Source organism: Neolamprologus multifasciatus, chromosome 14, assembly GCF_963576455.1.
Source record: "Neolamprologus multifasciatus chromosome 14, fNeoMul1.2, whole genome shotgun sequence".
NCBI lineage: Eukaryota > Metazoa > Chordata > Actinopteri > Cichliformes > Cichlidae > Neolamprologus > Neolamprologus multifasciatus.
This window is the reverse complement of record NC_140452.1, coordinates 12,772,749-12,793,348: the sequence shown is the minus strand read 5'-3', so window position 1 is coordinate 12,793,348 and position 20,600 is coordinate 12,772,749. Positions and strand designations below refer to the sequence as shown.

Below are 20,600 nucleotides of genomic sequence, written 5' to 3'. Positions count from 1 at the left end.
GGAAGCTTTATTTTCCTTTCGACGTGGACTAACCAAAGCTCAGCTAAGCTAGAAACTGCTGCTAGCTTAACGGTTCTACCCTGTAGACAGCGCCTGTGATGTCACGAGGTAATGCTGCCTTCACAGTTATCGGAAAATTTGGCGCCGTCTGTATTTTTCTACAAAAATCCTTTGGATGACTTTTGGAAGCATTTTATTAAAATTAACTGATTTTCGGACCTATCATGCAAAGGCAAAATGAGTATCGTTCTGAGTTAAACTGTTCATAGGGACTTTATGACTTAATCCACAGTAGACGATGAGAAGTGACAACTGTAACAGGTGAAATTCCCACAACCTGTCCTGTGGGGTAATGCACTTTTGGCCCGGCTTTAAGTCGCAGTCTATGGGCAAACCTTTGGAATGACGACCATGTGCCCAAAACTGTCAGTGTAAATACCTAGTGCCCTTTATAGACGAGAACAACTGTCCACAATCAAACAATTTCCAGTGTCATAAGTTCAGACTTATTAGAGCTGGGTTCTTTAAGTCCCTGTGTACGCTACATATTTCAGCATGTCTGCTCCTATTTTTAACTAAAATAAAGATGGAATTATATGTACTTATTAGCACACTGTTAAAAATAGCATCTAGTATACTGATATATATATATATTTTTAAATTTCCAATTATTTTATGAAGACCAGAGCCAATCAAGAAGTTGTTTGTAATTCAGCACGAAGCACAGCAGGTGGCGCTGATGACATGGAGTTAAGCGGCTGAAATGAGCAAGACACATTTTATTTTGGTTAATAGCGTATCGATGTTGTGTGAAATAAAAGACACTGTGGAGCTATTTTTTTCTTTTAGGGATTTTTTTTTTTTTTTTTGCTTTTCGATTTATCTCATCAAGCGTCTTGCTAATTCTTACAGTCTTATGACGAGTTCTGGATTTACGACTATATGCCTTTCCTTGATGGCACCTATTCGATAACGAGACGTTAGAATCGAATTAAACCAACGACAGAAAAGTGCACGATTTGATAAGAAGGGACTGGTTTGTTTAAAGAGGAGGCTGCTGTTACAAATTCAATGCAGCTGGCTTCATGCCTGAAACTAAAATGTCGGTGAGTGACTCATGATGCTGTAACGTCCCTAAAAAACAAAAAACAAAAACTTACTCGAATCTAAAATTCTGAGTGTATAGTATCTGAAAACAGTTCTTCTGTTATATTAAATTATTAAATGAAAATTCAATTGCTGGGTTACAGCTCCATGAGATCCAATTAATCCCTGCTGGTGCCCCGCCCTTCCGCCCCCCAACCGATGAAACAGGAAGTTCTTCTATTATATTAAAACTTGTCTGAAGAATAAAATCCACAAAATCTCTTATAGCAATTACATTTATAGGTAAAATATAAAGTGCGTGAAACTTAAAAACATCGAGCGCAGAACCAGAACGCCGCATTTCTTGAATAGCTTTATGTTGCCCCCTTGTGACCAAACCTGCAAACTGCATCCAGCCTTTAAAATACAAAACGAGTAGTACTGACAGAAGAAACAGCTGGACTTGAATCGCTAAACACACACGCGGGTGAGAATTTCACGGATATTCCTCTAAGACGATTCATGGTAGAAATAGCAGTAAATGGCTATTATTGTCTTTAGCTGATTTTTGTGAATGAGACAGTAACACGTTCCCTCTCAGATGGCTGGAATGGAGAACTCTACCAGCGGGATTATATATGAATACTATTATGATTACCTGGATCCCGTGATTGTGGATGAGAGAAAGTTAAAGTACTATAAATGTAAGTTGTTTATTTAACGCTTTACATAATTGTTCTGTCTTGCTTTTATGCTTTTTATTACACGAAGATAACACATTTTCTACTCTCCTTTCAGATTCCGTTGTTATAATATTTTGGGTAGTCGTCATTACCTTTGTGGCATGTCTTTTTCTCACTTTGAATCTACTGTCTCGCAGTGGAAACCTACCAAAGTAAGTGTAAAGGTCAATTGCCTTTAATGCCTTTAAAGTGCGTTTTCTAACTGAAACATGTATATGTGTTTCAATATGCGTAATCCCTAAAGGGCTGCTTATACTTAAAATTGTCTTGTTGTCTTTGCAGGAATCACACGTCAACTAATTCACTAGAGACTCGATCTTTATGAGAACATAGTGAAAAACGGAGGCGATGGACTCAAATTCAAAATGTGGTGATAAGGTGCAACAGCACTAATGAAATTTAAAATGAGAAGAAGTGACCATCATTCCTAACATCTCGCAAGATCACTGCAAAGTTCAAGGCTTCCTTAACCATTAAAAAAATGTTACGTAACAGCTGCTTTGAGCTTTAAACCACAGTGTGTGTGTGTGTGTGTGTGTATGTATGTACATAAGAGCAAGGACAGCTAGAGTATATTAGGCAGCTTTGCTCCTTACATTTTCATTTTAGTCCCAAAACTTTCTGCTCAAAATTTGTACATACAGTACTTTGGAAAAGTTCTGAGCCACCTCTCATTTCTTTGCATTTTACTAGGTAAATGGGAACATGTAAACATACAGGGACATACGGTATACAAGGCAAAACAGACTTTGTATAGTTCTAACAAGTTTTAAAGTCACCTTTTGTATGACCGACCTTTTGTAGTTTCTTTAAGAATTCTTCAGTAATGGTTCTCCAAGCTTCTTGAAGAACATTCAAAGCTCTTCATTGAGGTCCAAATCAATCCACAACTTTCATTGTGTTTTTTCAGTGTTTTGGGATCATTGTCATGCTGAAAAATGAAGTTGTTGCCAATCAAACTCTAAAAGTACTTTACTGTGTTAATGACAATATGCCAAATACCACAGGCTGAAAGGCCTGACAAACCCTGACAGAGCCTCCACTTAAAAAAAATGGCTATAGACACCCACTGTTGTACCTCCTCCGTACATTTCAACAATGGTTTGAATGAAATTTTTTTTGGATTTGTCACACCATAAGACCTTTTGCCACTGATTTTCAGGACAGTTCTTGTGTAACTTGTCACACATCAGCCTTTTCACTTCATTTTTCTTCCTTAAGAATGGCTTCTTGCCAGCAACCCTTCCACTGAGACTATTTCTAAAGGTCTTGGTGAGCAGTATATGAACAAAACTGAAGGTTTAAATGCATCTCACAGGTCCTGTGTCACATCATTTGTTGTTTTTTCCCGCGTTTTGCATGAACATGACTAAAAATTACCAGATTTCTGGTTCCTTGCAAGCAAAATATGAAGAAATGTAGGGGTGGCCCAAGACTTTGGGACAGTACTCTACATAAAAATATGAACAAAAATCTTAGATGTCTTACTTTGATGCATATGTCTTTAGTTTTACACTAAAGGAAACAATGTCAAGAATTCCACCTGCAAATAAAGCATAGCTTAACATAAGTTATGCTTCCATCCACATGCTCTTCCTTCTTTGTGACTTCCCAATACAAGGACAATTAATACACACAAAACCAGAAGTACCAATTATTTTTAAAGATACAATTTAAAATTAGTCTTTTGTCAAGTTGTTTGTTATGTTTAGACAACACTAGTTTATCATTAAGTGAATTTTCTTTATATTTGAATGATTCATAGGTCAGAATTAGGTGATTAACAAAAGATATTCCTATAAAAATATCAGGTACAAGGACTGGACTGAAAATGAATAATAAAGCAGCAAATTTCAAAATAAAAAAAAAACGGTGATTGAAGACACACACACACACACACACTTGCACACACACTTGAGGTTAATGAGTTTAAAATAACGTTCAAATTAACAACAGATTTGTAAATCAACATTTTATGACAAGACGGTTTTACAAAAGTTTACAAAATATTTTAAGTCTATTTACAGGAAATAAATGCAGCTGAACAGAAGTATGTGAAGTCTCATTTGGTCTATTTTAAAGAACACATTAAGTGTTCAGATATAATTTATATATTTAACTCTTCACGGTAATGATGTCATTACAGATGTCTCTTATGTCTGCTTTCTTCTGGGATGATTTCACTTTCTTGCACTTGGCTCCGGTCACCAAACTGACATGAGACAGGAAGAGATCAGCCGACGTGGCTCCACTCCACACCTCATGGATGTACAGTGACAGCAGAGACAATCCTGCTTCTGGAAACAAGAAAACAAGACATCCAACTCATTTACAAAACAACCTATTAAAACTTATTGTCACTTTGGGACTTTAAAGATACTGAAAAAGAAAATGTAAACATGTATTTACTTCTATATTTAAATGTATATTTTTTACGTACGATGGATTCTACATCATGATTAAAATATGTTTGACAATATATATTATTACTGTAGGCTTTCTCTTTTTAGTTCATGCTTTGACAAATGTGGCAAATACAGAGTATCTAATCAATGTAGGGAATATACAGTTGAATTCATAACTTCATTTTGTTAAAAAACACCAAATATAGAATATTCAACCATTTCTTAGACCACCTGTCAAAAAAAAAGAAAAAAGAAAAGAATATTTAAGAAATCTCTAAAACGTGTTTAAAACTAAATATTATGCCATTTATTAGGCAAAATCCTTTGGTCCTAACAGGAGTTGTCATTCTTGCTGGCATTGCAATCTCTTTTGTTACTAAGTTAATAGTTTCCAGCTGTTCTCTTTGTTTGTGCAAACTATCTCTGAAGGATTCAAGTCTGGACTTTGACTTGGTCAGTTTATCAGTCTAAATTCCTTTTTCTTAGTCAAATAGTTTCTTTACAGCTTTCATGTATGCTTGGGGTCATTGACTTGTTGGTATATGAGCCAAACAGTTTCTGTGCAAGAATTTAAACTTAGTTTCATCCCTCCAAAGTACCTCTTTCCAGTTATCTACAGTCTACCATCTGTGCTCCTTGGCAAATCAGAGATGTTTCTGGATGTTTACAGGCCCCAATAATGTTTTTATACCAGCAGCTATTCTCCCTGATAAGTCTTCTTTATTCAGTTGTCTGAATAAATTGTGGAGGTAAATGTGGAGACCTTCTCAGACTGATCTAGAAGCATTTATCTCTACTTGAAGATCAACACTGGTCTTCCTTCTGTCTCTAGTACTTAAAATCTTAAGTTGATTCACATCCACTTCTGTAAGTTTTCATTTTCTGCTTCATTTTCTTCCTCTGGGCCTTTTCGTAAATACCAGTTCAGCAGTTGACTTCGGGGCATGCTTGACCTCACTGTGACAATAATTGCCCAGTATTGCCCTGTTTGTCTCAAAGACCATGCAGCACCACGGAGTGCAAACTTTTTCCTTTTCGGCGAGTTCTCAACATTTCACCGTTTCCAGCACGAGTGAGGAATTTCAAACATTTTTATTCCCACATTTGAGCTTCTCTGAGGAGTCAGAAATTAATAATTTAACCAATAATACAATTTTTTCTCTTCTGGAATGCAAGTAAGCAACTCTAATTTATCATCTTAATAAAAAAAATTAAAATGTGCTTTACTATTGTTCCTCCCCTTTTATAAACCAGTAATTTTGAAAAGCCATGGCTAATAACAATAATTGTATTTAAGTCCTAAAATATCATTTCAATTAAAGATATTTTGCATCCTGGCAGATTAAAAATGACAAAATAAACGATTCTGGTAATTTTCAAAAGTGTAAAAGCAGTATGCTTTTGCCAGGGCTTCCATCTTTGTGTTCATCTTTTGTAAGTAATTATGTTCGTTAATGTAAGTTTCCTGCAGCAGCAGCAGCATTGTGACATCTAGGGACGGCGACAATAATCTCAATTTTAAATCCTTTCATACTATATATGTTAACACTACATCCCACTTGTTTAACTGAGATAACTCATCAGTTACAATTACAGAATGAGGGTTTGGAAAAAGTAGCAGGTTCTCACCAAGTCTAGTCTGATCATGTGTGGCCTCTGGGATGCAAGCAGAGACAACTGCCTGATGCAGCTCTGGAAGGTTGCCTTGGATCTCTAGCAAGGAGATCATAATCTTGGTGAAAAGCTGTAAGGTTTCTGCTCTTGCTGAAATGCTGGAGTGACACTGAGCTTCAAAGGCTTGATGGTAGAGCCGAAGGAGGTCCGCTTTCAAGCCAAGATCAAGCAGCACAACATCCGCAATTTTTGTGTGTTTGATCACAGCCATTTCAAGCCAGAGCAAGAATTCTTTTGCCCTGTTTTCATCATACGAGTCCTCCACCAAGCACCTCAGGGACCACTTTGTAACCAGGTGCGCAGTAATCCTGGCCAGCCAGCTGGGATCCAGCTTGTCTGTTGGCAGAGCTGGCTGGGGTTCAGAGAGTTGGAAAGCAGGCTCCCAGTGAACAAAGATATTGGTGAGGTAAAGTTTACACTCTGTCAGAAGACTCTTATCTTCATTTTCGGTCTCTGTGTCTTCTGCCAACTTTTCTTTTCGCATATAGATGTGGGAAAGGGAGCTCTTAACTCGGGCCTTATCCTTTCTCATCCCTAAAGAGGAATATGGACAAAACGATATACAATGTGACAATATAACAAAACTCTCCAAATCTTTATAAACATGACACTTGTTAAGCCTGATTTTTATTGCTGTTCTTTCGTCAGCCGTTCCTTTGCATTTACTTTTAACTCTAAGGCCAAGTTTCTGAATTTGGCTGCAAATCAGGCACATTCATGAAACCATATAAATATCAAATATGAACTATCTACTATTTAGAGATAGTAAGTAGTTATCAAAGCTACACAAAGTAAAGATATTACAAAGTATCTTAATCACAACTGCAAACATGGGTACAAAGTGGGTCATACCACATTTTTATGCCAGTTAGGTTCATTCAAACACCTCATATATGTTTATTATGTTCATGCTGTTAAGTTTCAACTGGTAGTTTTTTTTAATTAGCTGTTTAAATAAGGCTGTTTTAAAAATGATCAGTATCTCCTTTTCCATTATGGGCTTGGAGGATGTCCATCAAAGACGACCGTGGCAACTGTACAAGATTCTCTGTATGTTAGAATTTGTTAAAAGCACTCACCCATCACCTCCTTCACTTTGTGCTTTTCTGACAAGGCTTGTATTTGGGTAAGAAGTTCTGTATTGTGGGACGAGGAGGCCCAGCAGTGAAGCAGAGCGAGGGCTTCGGTGCAGGACAGAGGCTGTGGGTGGAGCGTGAGCTGGTCTGCCCGTTTGCTTACATGGAGAGCAGTCGCACGATGCTTCAGCACAGAGCAAAGAGTCTGTAGAAACAAGCTGAGCTGAGCGGCCTTCAAACCCAACCTGTCAGAAGGAGATGAAACAATGACATCTTTCATCAAAAGACAGTTAACATTTACTGGACATCTTAGGTTTCATCACTGCACGTGTGAATAAAAGTTTCGGGTAAAGTGCCCGAGGTGTGGACTTTCTAACAGCCCTGAATGATGGATGAGACACGTTACCCGAGATGTCTCATGATAGTTGACGCCACACATAAGAATTCACTGATGAGTGGCAGAGGAAGACATTTCACAAAGCTCTGAGGTTGCTCCTCAGCAGATAAGGAGGTCTTTGCTTCATCCACCTGCTTCTCCTTCTGCCCGAGGGCCGTAAACCACAGCACATGAAACAGATCGATGATGGCGCACAGCAGCTGCCAATCCAGATTCCTGTCAATTAAAAACAGACATATGTAACAAATATGTAACTGATGAAAATCATCATTAAAATATCAAAATGAAAATTAAAATATCAAAATAAAGAACCAAATTTAACAGCAAACCTTAATTTAAGGCTCACCTTTTTTCAACTATTTGCATTATCCAGGTTAGGAGCCCAGAGGTCTTGGTGAGGTTATGCGCCGCTTTGGTCACATGAGCAGCCTGACACAACACCCTGATGATCTGTGCCTAAAAAGTGAGAAATACATGTACATGATATTCTTATTTTTCCTGTTTGTGTATATTTCAGAGAATCACGCACCTTATCCTCAATAATGTGTTAGTTTTCAGAACTTTACGGTGGTACTTTCTGATCTCTTTCTTCATTATGTGAAGGATTTGGCTCTATAACCTACTAGTGTAATGAATAACTATCTTATTATTGGTGTTTTTCAATATACGCAGTAATAGCTGAGTAATGTGTAGTCCATTCTGCACAGAGTTGTTATAGTTTTTCTATTTTCTAATGAGTTTTTATCTTGTTTAGATTTTTTTAAATTCATTTTAGCTTCAATAGGTTTTCAGAGTGGGTTTGCTTGTTTCAGGTTAGTTTTTAGTCCTCAGACGTCAAATGCTGATGGGGTATTGTCGTCACCTCACCCGGGACGAACAAGTGTGAATGCGATAACTTGAGAACGAGGTGAAGTATGAGTTCAAATCTCAGTGACCTCGACCTCAAGTTCAGAGGTCAAGTTTTCTGAAAATTCTGTGAATGTGTTAACTCAAGAAGAAAGTCACCTATTCATACAATAGGTGCATCTACTAGGAGGCTGAGGGGTAGCACTGGTAACCGCTAGTATTTTTATTATTTGAAAATGTTTAGTTTTACTTTAATTTTTATCAATTGTATCAGTTTCATCGTTAGTTTAAGTCCTTTTCTTTATTAATATCACAGCAGTTATATGCTAATGGTAGCATTTAGTGTGGCTATTACAATAAAAACAACTTTTTGAAAGCAGCTAACACAAAGTCACACATCCATAGTCACAAAAATTGATCAAGGGCTCATCAGACAACTTAATTATATTAAGTAAATAACAAATTGTGCCAAACTAACATTAATACTAAAACTAAGGATATTTCTTCTATATTTTTATTTTAGTTTTCCAAGTTCAAAAAGATTATTTCAGTAGTTTTTGTTTTTTAAACAATCTGGTTTTTATTTTTACTTTAGTAAACTATCATTTGTTTTCATATCCAGTTTTAGATTTTAAGTTTAGCTGTAGTTAACTATAATAACTTTTGTTCTGCATGCAAACTAATTTTCTAATCTTTTCGAGCCCCAAAAACAACAGTTTCCTGAATCCACCGGGTACAGCATGATGTTTTCTTTCCTTCTCATCACACACAATAAGTTGCTGGGTGTGCAGAGAGGCTAAAGCAACTGCATTAAGTTGGCCCCAGAGATCCACCTGAATAGTGAACTCCACCAAACCAAATGACTGAAATCACAGCTGCTCATTTGCCCCCGATCTCACCATATTCTTAGCATCCTCCTCTATCACACCAACCCTGTACATGTCCTCCTTTAGTACATCCATAAACCTTCTGTTACAGAAGTAACTATAAAATAGATTCAAGGAGAAAGCACATGTCCTAAAGACACAGGAATATGTTTGACATCTAGAACAGGATAAATTACTGTTTGAACGACGTGGTAATGTGAAAACATTTGAAATGTTATCAATCTGTGTCTAATGCACATAGATGAGTTGACTAATGAGGTAGCAGTGTACCATGAGTCGTCTGAAATGGTTTTCAACCAAGAACCAATTAACCAGCAAATCCTAATCTTATTCTATGTAGAATCATATTATGCACTTATACATGTGTGAAACTGGTTGCTGTAGGGGTTGAATTTAAGAACACAGACATCAAGTCTTGCTTAGAAAGAAATTGATAGCATGGTAAATATTTTGACACAAATCTATGCCCTTGGAGGAAACTGTATCAGTGAGAGCATATTCACATAAATCAGCAAGAAAGACAAGCTCACTGTCATGCCAAACCTTGAACAGTTACAGATATAAAAATCCTGTCAGGAGAGAGATTAGTGAGACAAAACAAACCATAAAGGCCCTGGTTGGTCTGAAAATGTTAATATATCGCCCAATAGTAATACAAAAGTTTGAAAGGCTCAATCTTCCTTTAGATTTAACTTTTTTAGGACATATTGTCTTGATCTAAAATGAAGATTTCTTCAAAACTCAACTAGAAAAAATGGTGACACAACTACAGACAGACAAGCGTGTACCTGGAAGTGTTCATCACACAGAGGGCTGCTGCTGAAGCCTAAAAGGATCTGAAAGATGCCTTGCTGGTTGCACAGGTCATAGCAGTGTCCATCTTTCATCCCTTGCTCCAGCACGCTTAGAATCCACTCACGTTCCACCTTGTGCTGCAGAAAGAAAGAAAACACAAACAGTCACGACTCCCACGTCTAAAAAAAGGCCTGAGCTAAGCAAACAAACCGATAAAGGTTGCTCATTCAAGAGGAGTTTATTTGGACAGTCATTTAAGTTCAAGGAAGCGTCACCAATCATGTTTAATACCAGACGGCACCAGAATACAAAAACAGTGCTTTCACCAGTTTCTTTACCTCCAAGTCAAAGCTGTAGAAAAGCTTAAAAAACTCAGGGACTCTTCTGAAGTCCAAACTTTGGTGGGATAGCAGAAATCTGTTCAGCACCATGTACATGTGGTCCTCTGGGAAAAGCGAACAAACATGTGAAGGTCAATGATTCTTTTGTTATTACAGGAGAAGGTAGATAGAAAAACAAGTGCAAACCATGACTGTGATTCTTATTCAGGACAGATTAGCCTAAAACCTACTTTCAACCTAAAAAGCATCTCTTAGTAAATAATAAGGGTTATGTCAGCAGAAAGATATTAAAGTTTTCAGGGTTACACACCAGGTTTGAGCATCTGCTGAGCCACTTTGGTGATGTAAGTGGTCATGACAAATGGGAGTCTTTGATTCTGTTGCTGAATTCCATTTTTTACCATGTCCATCAAGTAGAGCAGCTGTGAGACAAAAACAAGCCCGTCAAGTGTTTCCAAACACACAACATTTATACACACACACATAAGATTTCTCTAATATTTTACCTGTCTCTTTTCTCTGAACTGAGCACCCTCCAGATGTTGGTAGAAGCAGCTAAGCACGTGGTACGCTGCCGCCCTCACCTTTGGATCATAGCTACTCAGGGCCATTACAGTTACCCCAAGAGCGTGGCTGGATACAAACTTCAGGCAGTCAATAACACATTCTGTCAAAGAGGAGGAAATATGCAACAGATATAAGAAGTGATCATTTAAACTAATTATACTGAGTGACGACAACCAGTGAAATATGATACCTGGCCGCAATATGGCGCTGAACAGAGGCAACAGAAAACACGGATCATACAAATTCCCAAGGTCTTTCACTTTATTATTATTGTAGAGAGGCTCCGTGCTTTCCTGAGAGAGGGTAAGAACATGTACATTACACAAACATATAATGCAGTGTGTCATTTACCACTAATGGACACTGATCAGGCATAACCTTATATTTTGTTGCCAGCACAGCCCTGACCCGTCTGGGCATGGACTCCACTAGGCCCCTGAAGAATCTGGTGGAATCCATGTTAGCAACAGATCATTTAAGCCCTGTAAGTTGCAAGGCAGGGCCCCATGAATCAGACTAGTTTGCCCACCACATCCTACAGATGCTTGATTGGATTGAGATGTGGAGAATTCAGAGGACAATTCAAGTTTCAATCTTGTAGTTGTGCTCCTCAAACTACTCCTGAACCAAAGCATTTGTGGTGCATTATCTTGCTGAAAGAGGCCTTTTTCCATGAAAAACTGTACATGGTCTGGAGCAATGCTTAGGTAGGTGCTACGTGTCAAAATAACATCTAAATGGATGGCAGGACCCAGGGTTTACCAGCTAAAAATTTCCCAAAGCATCAGGCTGCCTCCGGTGGCTTGCTTTTTTCCCCATAATGCATCTTGGTGCTAGGTATTCCCCAGGTAAGTGATGCAGCTAGCCATCCGAGGTCCAGTTGTGATGCTCATGTGCCCATTGTTGGTGCCCCTGACAGCAGGCAGGGGTCAACATGGGCACTTTGACTGGTCTGCAGCTGTGCAGCCCAATACACAACAATCTATGATAAACTGGGCATTCTGACACCTTTCTATCAGAAACAGCATGAACTTTTTCAGGAGTTTGACCTATAGAAGTTTATCTGCTGGACCGGAGAAGAGGGACCAGGGATCAGAATTCGGCCCTTGCTAAAATCCACAAATGCCCATTTTTCCTCTTTCCACCAAATCAACTCTAAGGACAAAATGTTCATTTGTTCCCTCATTGATCCCACCCACTAACAGACGGCATGATAAACACATAATAAGTGTTATTCACTTCATCAGTCAGTGGTCACAATATTATGCCTGATCGGTGTAAATCTGAAATGTAAATATGATGTAAAACATTAACCTGCGGAATGATTTTGCGCTGCTGTGGAAAGTGTGCAATAGTTTGCAACATCTTGTCAGGTTTGAGGAGAGCCAACAGGTCATCTGAGCTGGTCTGCTTCCACAGAGAAGCTCCCAGGCTTTTACTGGTCTTGTGGTGCTCCACTGCTGTTGGGCCCCACAACAATGACCTGCAGTTGAAAACTCACACTGAGTTTTTGTATTAAACAAGCACACTTCTAGCATTTAGAACATAAAAAGATGAATTCAACCTACTGGAACTTCAGCAGGCTGACTTGGTTTCTTTCATATTCCTGAAGAAGCAGCAATAATTTTTGATCTGCAAAACAGAAGAAGATATAAGAGGATAAGACAATAAACACACACAAAAAGAAAAAAGAAAACAGGTTTTCTTGTTTTACCTGAAGTACTCAGTGTAGCTCCGTATGCTCCCAAAAGTACAACAAAATGATTGATGTTGCAGACACTTGGGCTTTTCTTCACCAGACAGAGTAGGAGGAATACCAACTCTTCTAAAATGACAACAAATGTGTGTATTTGTGATTAATTTGTGATTTGGAATCTTTTTAAAAAAAAAACTTTATTGCATTGTACCTTTAATCTGGCAGCTGTTAGACTCTTCAGAGTCCAGCATGGTGGGCAGGAACAGAGAATGGCTGGAGATCATTGTGTAAAGAGTGGGTAAAGGTATCAGGTCCTTTTGAACCTCAGTGCCACAATACATCACTTCCAACAGGCTGCTCAGAGTGTTCAGGAAGTCGTGATCTCTGTAGCGATATCTGAAAGATTTAAGAATATTTTACAGTCAGTCAGCAAAAGTTCTGAAACATTAAATAGCAAAATGGATTTAAATAGATAACCTACTTTAGTCCATTTTTGACAAAATTGTTCCACTCAGATGCAGTGATGTCTTCTTTGGATATCTGTATAAAGAAAGTAAGTTAGGAAACGCAAAAAGTTTAAAACTTACAAAATGTATGCGTGACGTAAACCCACTAGGACTCGCTGTAGTCTTTTTAAGATGCTGTGCTCCTGCTCTAATGGGGAAGTAGCCTGATCTTTCGAGTGACTGTAAGAGGCAATGAGACACTTGATAGCTGCAGTGGCGACAGACTTCCTCCATTTTTCCTGTTCTTCTGGGCAATCAGCCAGCTTGTCACCGATAACATCTACTAGTTGCCATCTGATAGAGCAAAGAATATTCATCAAATAAGTTTTGACAGGATCGTTTATTTATTTTTTGTAGTTTTGTAGTGCGACTATAAATTTCACCTTTCAAAACTGTCCACATTTTGAAGAGCACTGGGAAGACTGTTGATCAAATCCCTGATGTCCTTGCTGTTTGCAGAGAGCTTTATCAAACTGCCTAGAGTTTCCGTAAGCTGGGCTCCGGACTCCTCTGTCAGGTTTCCCAGAACACACTGGGAGAACTTGGCAAGCAACACTTGCTTCAAGGCTTTCAAAATGTCTTTTTGCACTATGAAACAACAGCAGCCAAGCATACCTCAATTAGGATATCTATAGCAATACGAGATAAAAGAGTATTATTTGTTTCAGTACATACCATCTTTGGGTCTGGCTGGGTCCTCTCTGCTTGCCACACGTAAGTACATATTAATCAGTGGAAGGAAGGCTTCCGATTGGTCAGAAAGCTTCTCCATGTTTTCAGGTTCAAGACACCACATCTCAAACCGGAGCCGGTGAGTGGAGCAGTTCTGCAGCAGGAGAGAGCTGATAGCTAAGGAGTCTGAGAGTGGTCTTTGGAGACAGTGCAACAGCACATCTGTGTGGAGGAGCTTTGCACTGCTTGGCTCACTGGATAGAAACTGGAGCAAGAATGCCTCCAGTGCAGGCTTGGAACAGGACAGCAGCAGTGTGCCCAGACCAAAGAGGTGTGCCTGTGTCAGAAATGTGCCATGGTCCTGGGAGGCCGTATATTTACACTCTGTGAGGATCTGTAGAGCTGCCTGACCGTAAATGCTGAGCTCAAAATTTGCCCCCTTACTGCTACTGGGGGAGATGAGGCTGTTGTGTGGGAGGAGAAGCAACTTGGAGACAACTTCCCTCAAATTACTGGAATCCATGTAGTTGTGCAGAGACAGGAGGCCCTGGAAAGTTCTGGAGTGTTTCTTTGCCGGTTTAGAGCCCTTCTCCACCAATTCCTGAAGAGCAGCTCTTTCTAAAGCTCCCATGTAACTCCTCAGAAGCTCTAGATGATTTAGTTCTTGAAGAACAGGGGCACAGAGTTTCAGGAGGACGAGAATATTATCTGTCATCAGTGAACACAAGTGCTTAAGTCTGACAGGGTTTAGAGAGTGAGGAGGCATGGCAGATAGCTCCAGAGCCAGAAACCACTGCTCCAGATATGGATGCTTAAAGATGGAGCCAAGAGCTGAAAGAAGGATCTAAAGAAAGAGAGTTTCATTAAAAAAAATCCTTCACTCCAAAAAAGGAGAATATTGCAAAGTCTGAAAAAACAACAACACAGTAAACGCATTATTTTTCTAACCTGCTGAATATTAACTTCAACCGTGGAGGACTGGTTAAGTTCCAGAAAGAGGTCTGATCCTTCTTGGGATTTCTCTACAGCTAGTTCAGAGTTTTTTGCCTCCTGAAAGCCTTGGAGCTTGATCACCATCTTTTCGAGTATTTCCATGAAGGTCCTCAACACGGAAGCTCCTACGTCTTTAGAGAACTGTGAAGAGGGAAATGATGCACTGTTTGCATATTCAACAATGTGCGTAGTATGGGGCTTGTTTTGCGCACCTACCGTTCCAAAGTTTTCCACAGTTGATCTGATGTAGAGTAATATCTGCTTGATTGCAACTGGAAACTCTGCCAGAGAAAAGGAAGCTAGAGCTTCTTCTGCACTTTTCCTGAAGGTATCCTTAAGCAAAGTGTCTGGACCTTGGATGTAGGCAGCTTTCATCAGTGCAGTGTATGATGTTTGATCTGATAATCCTTTTGCATGGCATTCAGAAGACTGGAACTAACAAAATAAACAAGAGTATTAGTCCAAGTACTATGTCTAACCATGTCTGGTTAGGCAATCTCGTTGTATCACTAAAAACCCACCAATTCTTCACGGCACTGCTGTGGTAACCACTTGGAGTAATACTGATGAAAACATACAATGGCTGAATGAGGAGAGGTAAAGCATTCAGAGGAGACAAACTCTTTATCGTACTGCAGCAGAGCCAGACAGAGAGGGAGCGGCTCTCTCTGACAGTGCAGCACATCTGAGAGCACTGCAGCCAAGTATTCATATACCATCCCTAAGAGACACAAAGACAGATGGTTACAAACATCATAGATCACAGTACATTTTTCAATCAAAGTGTGCATGAACAGAATGGGTAAATGTCTTTTTAAACATTAATTACAGGCTATGGGCCAGATTCACTAATCTGGGTTTTGGCATTAAAAACAACAACAAAAACCCACAATGTATTTACAAAGAGAGCGCAGTGATTGCCAATATTACAAGAGATGGGAACTCAGAGATTTTTTTGCAAATGTGTTTGTTGGAGATTCTTTCTCAAAGTGAAAAATACAGGAATAGAATATTTAAATCAAGCAAATTAAGTTCCTAAAGTTTGCGACACACAGTTTAGTACTAATTACAGCGATATTTAATGCGGAGAAAACGTCTTATTTTTTGAGCTTGATATTGAAATGAACTGACTGTGCCTGTGATTGCACTCACATACAATTTTGTCCCGTTTAGTAAATCTGGCCCTATATTTAAAGTTGTACTTCTTATACTGCATAACAATTTTCATGCTCTAAAAGGTTTTTTTTTGCAAATTTGTGATTTCACTCTTTGTCACAAGTGAGGCGGAGGTCCTTTACCACTATCTGCTGGTAGCTTATTTCGGGCCTCCAGGGTAGCGGGTACAAGGGCACTGAAGGGGAAGGTTTGCATGATGAGATCTTCACTTACAGCTGGGCCGAACTCCTCCAACTCACCATCACTGGCCTCCATAATGACATCAAGCATGTCTATGACATCTGAGATGAAAAAATAAAAAGCATAAACATTCACGGACATACTTGAGCCCTGAAGAATTCAGCGTTGATTCCACATTTAAATGCTGACCATCTATGTGAGAAACTGGGACACTGGCTGTGTCACCCTCCTGGCTACTCAGATTCGCTTGCAGATAACCTGCTTCCTGGACCAGGCTGGCCACTTTATCTGTGTATTCATAGGAACTGCACACCAGTTTAACCAACACCTAGAGCAAGAGACAGGTTTTAAGAGTTTATTATCAGGCATGAGGATTAAAACCTTTATTTTTTCCAACCTCCAATATGACGGTTATGTAGAAAAGTAGGAAAAAAAAAAATGGAAGCCTTACCCGCTCCAAGAACTGAATAACAGTTTCTTGCTGGTCTGGCTCTAGTCTAGCCAGCTGTTCAAGCCAGAGCTCAAGCTCAGTCCAGGTGTGCTCGAACACACCAGTGTCCTTTAGTACCTAAATACAACACAGGACACCAATTGCTTTAGCAGTACTGCTGGAGGAAATTTGTCCACACAAATATAAACCTCTTAAAATAAAACCCTTAAAAGACTTTAGCTTAAGCTGCTCTGATTTCATTAACTTAAAATTCGATGGAGGATTGAGCTGTACCCTACAAAAGATAAATATCTGCTAACATACATACATATAATTCCTCCAGGAATGATGCCCTCGTATATAAAAATATAACATGCTTACAGTTTGTTTGCCCAAGTGGACCAATCTTGAATAAATAAGCACTAATTTAAATATCTAAATATATACAGTATGTCTCATATAATGCAGACTGAAAGCACAGAGGAAAAGGCAAAATGCTCCTTACTTTTAGAACAAGCATCTGTGTGGAGGCTTTCAGGTGGCTGCTGCTGCTGCTCACAAACATCTTGAGAAGCAGGTAAAATACAGATTTCTCTCCAGATGATGAATCTTTATCTGCAGCACCCTGTAAAAACAGAAAAACTATTTAGAATTGATGTGTTTTAAACCAAAAATAAAAATAAATCAGAGAATTTAACTTCCTTACCTGCATACGGAACCAGGAGAATTTGCTTGCGGGAAGATCCAAGGCCAACTGCAGTACGTGGTGCTGCAAAACTGGGGGGACTTCCTCCTTTATTCCTTTCTCTGACACAATGCCTGGACAGATAAAAACCAGTGTCAAAAGCCATGTGTTGGAAAAAAATAAGCTTTAAAAAGCAAAAGTTGGAGCTTAATAACGCCAAAAACATTACCCTTTAAAAGCTTGCTGAAGTCAAATTTGCACTGGCTAACCAGATGCGGCACCACTTTCTGGTAAAGGCATATGAGCTGAAGAATCAGGGTCTTCAGCAAAATGACCTCAGCTGTATCTTCAGCTGTTCCAAAATAAAGCACACAAGACACTCAACTCAGATCCTTTTGGGTTTTTAAAAAAAGAAAAAAAGAAAAAAGGATTAATTGGAATAAACAATAATCATGTACTGTGAATGCTACTACCAGGCACTTTGCATTTAGTCAGTTTAGCATCCCCTTCGCTTTTATCCTTTTTTTCTTCAGAGCCAGCTTTTTCCTTCTTGCTAAGTGACTGCCACTTTTCAATTATGCTTGTCATGTCAGGCAAAATCTGGAACAGAGCATGAACAATGATTCAAGCCTTTAAAGGTGGATCATTTGCTTTTATTAAGGCACTTTCCTGAACCTACCTTGCCGAGCATCTCCCTGTACTGCTGCACTAAATCCTCCATCATCTCAGCAGTGTATAGGTCTGAGCTGCACCACACAGACTTATCCAAAAGATACTCTATGTTCTTACTGGCTCTTTTCAAGATGAAATTGACCACCGACAGGGTTGTAAGGTGTGCTCCTGTATTAGCAAGCTGTCAAATCATAGAAGACACAAAAAGTTTTCAGTCTTTACTGCAGTAATAAGTTTATTCTATGAGGCTCAGTCACTTACAATAAGGCCCTGTGTGAAGAAGCTCTTGTTGCAGACTGGAGGAAGAGATATCACCATCACCATGGAGAGCAGGCGAGGCAGAGGGATGACCTCCTGAGTTTGAAAGACTGTGGAAATCTCTGGCTGGGCCTCGTAGATCTGATATAGAAATGCAAAGGTGACGATTACCATCTAAAAACTGATAAGATATTATCTTAACACTTTTACCACCAACAGTTACCTTTTTAAGAAGCTTCACATTGTCTTGCCAAGTCGTTTTGAGGCGCGGAGCATATGCATACTGAGTCTCCTTGAAGTATCTGGACAAAATATCGGGGGTAGCTTTCAGCACATTCACCACCAGATCTGCCACCAGTTCATCCTCAGTCGCCTGTTTCAGCCCCACCAAAAACTGGAGCAAAACAATGTTACCAGGCCTGCAAAGAGGTAAAATCCAGTGATTCACATGAGAAGTTCTTAGAAAAGGACAATGTGAAATTCGAATGTTAATAACTTACCTGCCAGCTGTGCCAAAGCTGACATCATGAAAGCTGATACCATGCTTACGGGAGCAACACAGATCAAGCAGGAAACTGTGAGCGAGTTCCCGGATGACTGTCATCCCAGAAAGCTCAGTGTTTTCCGACATCTTAAAAATATCATGTAATTAAATAAAAATGTTACTTGGACATGTTAAAGTAAACTGACCCGACACAATCTTTGTTTCTTTTGACACAAAACAGCAAAGCAACAAGCGACCTACTCTGTCATCATCCACGGTTGCATCTGCAATCCCATTCCATTTATACAGCGACGCGATGCTGGCCAACACAGCAGGTGTGAAGAAACGTACTTTCTGTGTTTTACTGATGGCTTTGTTTAGAACAACCTACAGAAAGACAGAAAGGAATACATCTTATTACCAAATCCATGATCTGATCTCAAATGTCCTGGACTAGTACTTACTTTAGTTTTCAATGTGGACAAAATCAGGTTGACTGTGGACATCCGGTCCTCCTTCAGACCTGTGTTCAGGATCACTGGCAGGAGTTCTAACACACCAAATGAACATGTTACTCACAGACAGTCCACTGCATAAATTATAATTTATATCTAAATATTACCTTTGATTTCTAATATTTGTCCGACTGTTGCGTTATCACCAGACACCACAAAAGAGAGCACAAACTGGATAAAAGCCTGGCGGACATCAGGTCTACCCTGTAAAATTATAATATCCAGAAAAGATTTATCTACAGAATAAGACTAATCTGATGCACATCATAAACCCTGTGGACAAATACTGCATCGCACCTGCTTATCCTTCATCTTTGCCAATCCAGACAGAAATTTGTTAATGTGAAGGTGACTTAAGACCTCTCTGGCAGCTTCTGGACCCTGGGTGACCAAGGCGCACAGAAGACCGAGACACTGGCGGATGAACCTGTGTTCAAAGGGAAACAACATTGGTTTTGAGGCCAGAATGATTTTAAACTGAGTGTCATGTGCTCTACTGAAATCCACAAATCAACCTGTGGTTTGCCGAACGGAAAGACCCCTGCAGGAGTTTCATGTAGCTGAAAACGGTCTTCTTTACAATGGCATTGCCGACCATGTTGAAATGGGAGAGGTCACTGGCTGTCCTTAGAAGGATCGCCTCCAGGCTCCCAAAAATCAGCATCATCTGTACAGAAACACGATCAGAGTTTAACTCAGAAACCTCAGAAACAGTGAGCCGGGCCAGAGCCGTCCGCTGAGAAACTAAAGCTTACCTCACTCTCTACGTGTTTTTCTCCTTCGAGCAATTTGAAGATCTCTGCACACTCCATGGAGATTTTAATATAACCTTCAACCACATCGTACAGGTCGGACCGTGGCAACTTCTTAGCGGTCGATATAAACTTCTCCAGTCCTGCAGACGAAAAAAGGAGGGGGGCAAAGGCAGGATGCCGATAAAACAATGCATAGTTGACTGAATGCATAACACAATATTATGACTTCAAGCTAATGATTTGTACATACTATCACTCACCCTTCATGGCTGTGGTCGGGTCCTTCAGCATGGCTTTAAAAACTGTCCCATTGAACTCCGGAATCGTTTCTTTTTTCCGCGGAGTGCCTGACTCAGCAGACTCGTCGTTGCGCCGCTTTTTACCCATTTTGTTATATACAAACAACAATTACCACTGACGTGAGTTTTTTATGCACTATCCTGCCATGTGAGTGTTGTCACCCACGTTGCTCTGTAAACAGAACGTGGTACAACGGAATTGTCATCCGACCAGAAACGTTCGCTACTGAAATTCAGTTCCGCATTATCTTTAAGTTACTTCAAATAAAATGTATTTTGTCTCCTCCGTCTTTTACATAAAGCACATGCACATTTCATAAAATTTGCGACATTTACATCCCTTAAACATGTAAGAAAACCAGTTAGCTTATTCTTTTATACTGTCTGCCTTTAGCTTGACGGCTAGGCGTGAAAACTCTCTTAGAAGTATTTTTTAATATTCAAGATTTTAATATTCAAGAG

General features: G+C 39.4%; 1 protein-coding gene and 1 long non-coding RNA gene across 2 annotated transcripts; one reads left to right on the top strand and one right to left on the bottom strand.

The window, feature by feature from the left end:
* The first annotated feature begins 1 nt into the window (after position 1).
* LOC146503667 (uncharacterized) lies at positions 2-1,981 on the top strand. The gene is made up of 3 exons (XR_014877847.1): positions 2-108; positions 1,648-1,790; positions 1,885-1,981. It is a non-coding gene; the product is annotated as an uncharacterized LOC146503667 (long non-coding RNA).
* A 1,330-nt stretch (positions 1,982-3,311) lies between these two features.
* On the bottom strand, positions 3,312-20,350 carry urb1 (URB1 ribosome biogenesis homolog). Its single transcript, XM_085184052.1, has 39 exons — positions 20,100-20,350; positions 19,840-19,979; positions 19,600-19,751; positions 19,382-19,511; positions 19,192-19,288; positions 19,034-19,119; positions 18,831-18,956; positions 18,586-18,716; positions 18,309-18,504; positions 18,089-18,226; positions 17,835-18,008; positions 17,629-17,755; positions 17,385-17,507; positions 17,177-17,289; positions 16,976-17,095; positions 16,492-16,608; positions 16,230-16,368; positions 15,983-16,141; positions 15,206-15,405; positions 14,901-15,119; positions 14,640-14,825; positions 13,695-14,535; positions 13,403-13,607; positions 13,127-13,313; positions 12,995-13,053; positions 12,725-12,909; positions 12,532-12,642; positions 12,386-12,449; positions 12,132-12,300; positions 11,008-11,110; positions 10,757-10,917; positions 10,561-10,672; positions 10,248-10,354; positions 9,903-10,046; positions 7,728-7,837; positions 7,391-7,597; positions 6,988-7,229; positions 5,864-6,442; positions 3,312-4,126 (listed from the first exon to the last, which is right to left on the bottom strand). Exons 1-39 carry the CDS (start codon positions 20,224-20,226, stop codon positions 3,945-3,947), a joined length of 6,768 nt encoding a protein of 2,255 aa, XP_085040178.1. The 5' UTR covers positions 20,227-20,350; the 3' UTR covers positions 3,312-3,944.
* Between the last annotated feature and the right edge of the window lie 250 nt (positions 20,351-20,600).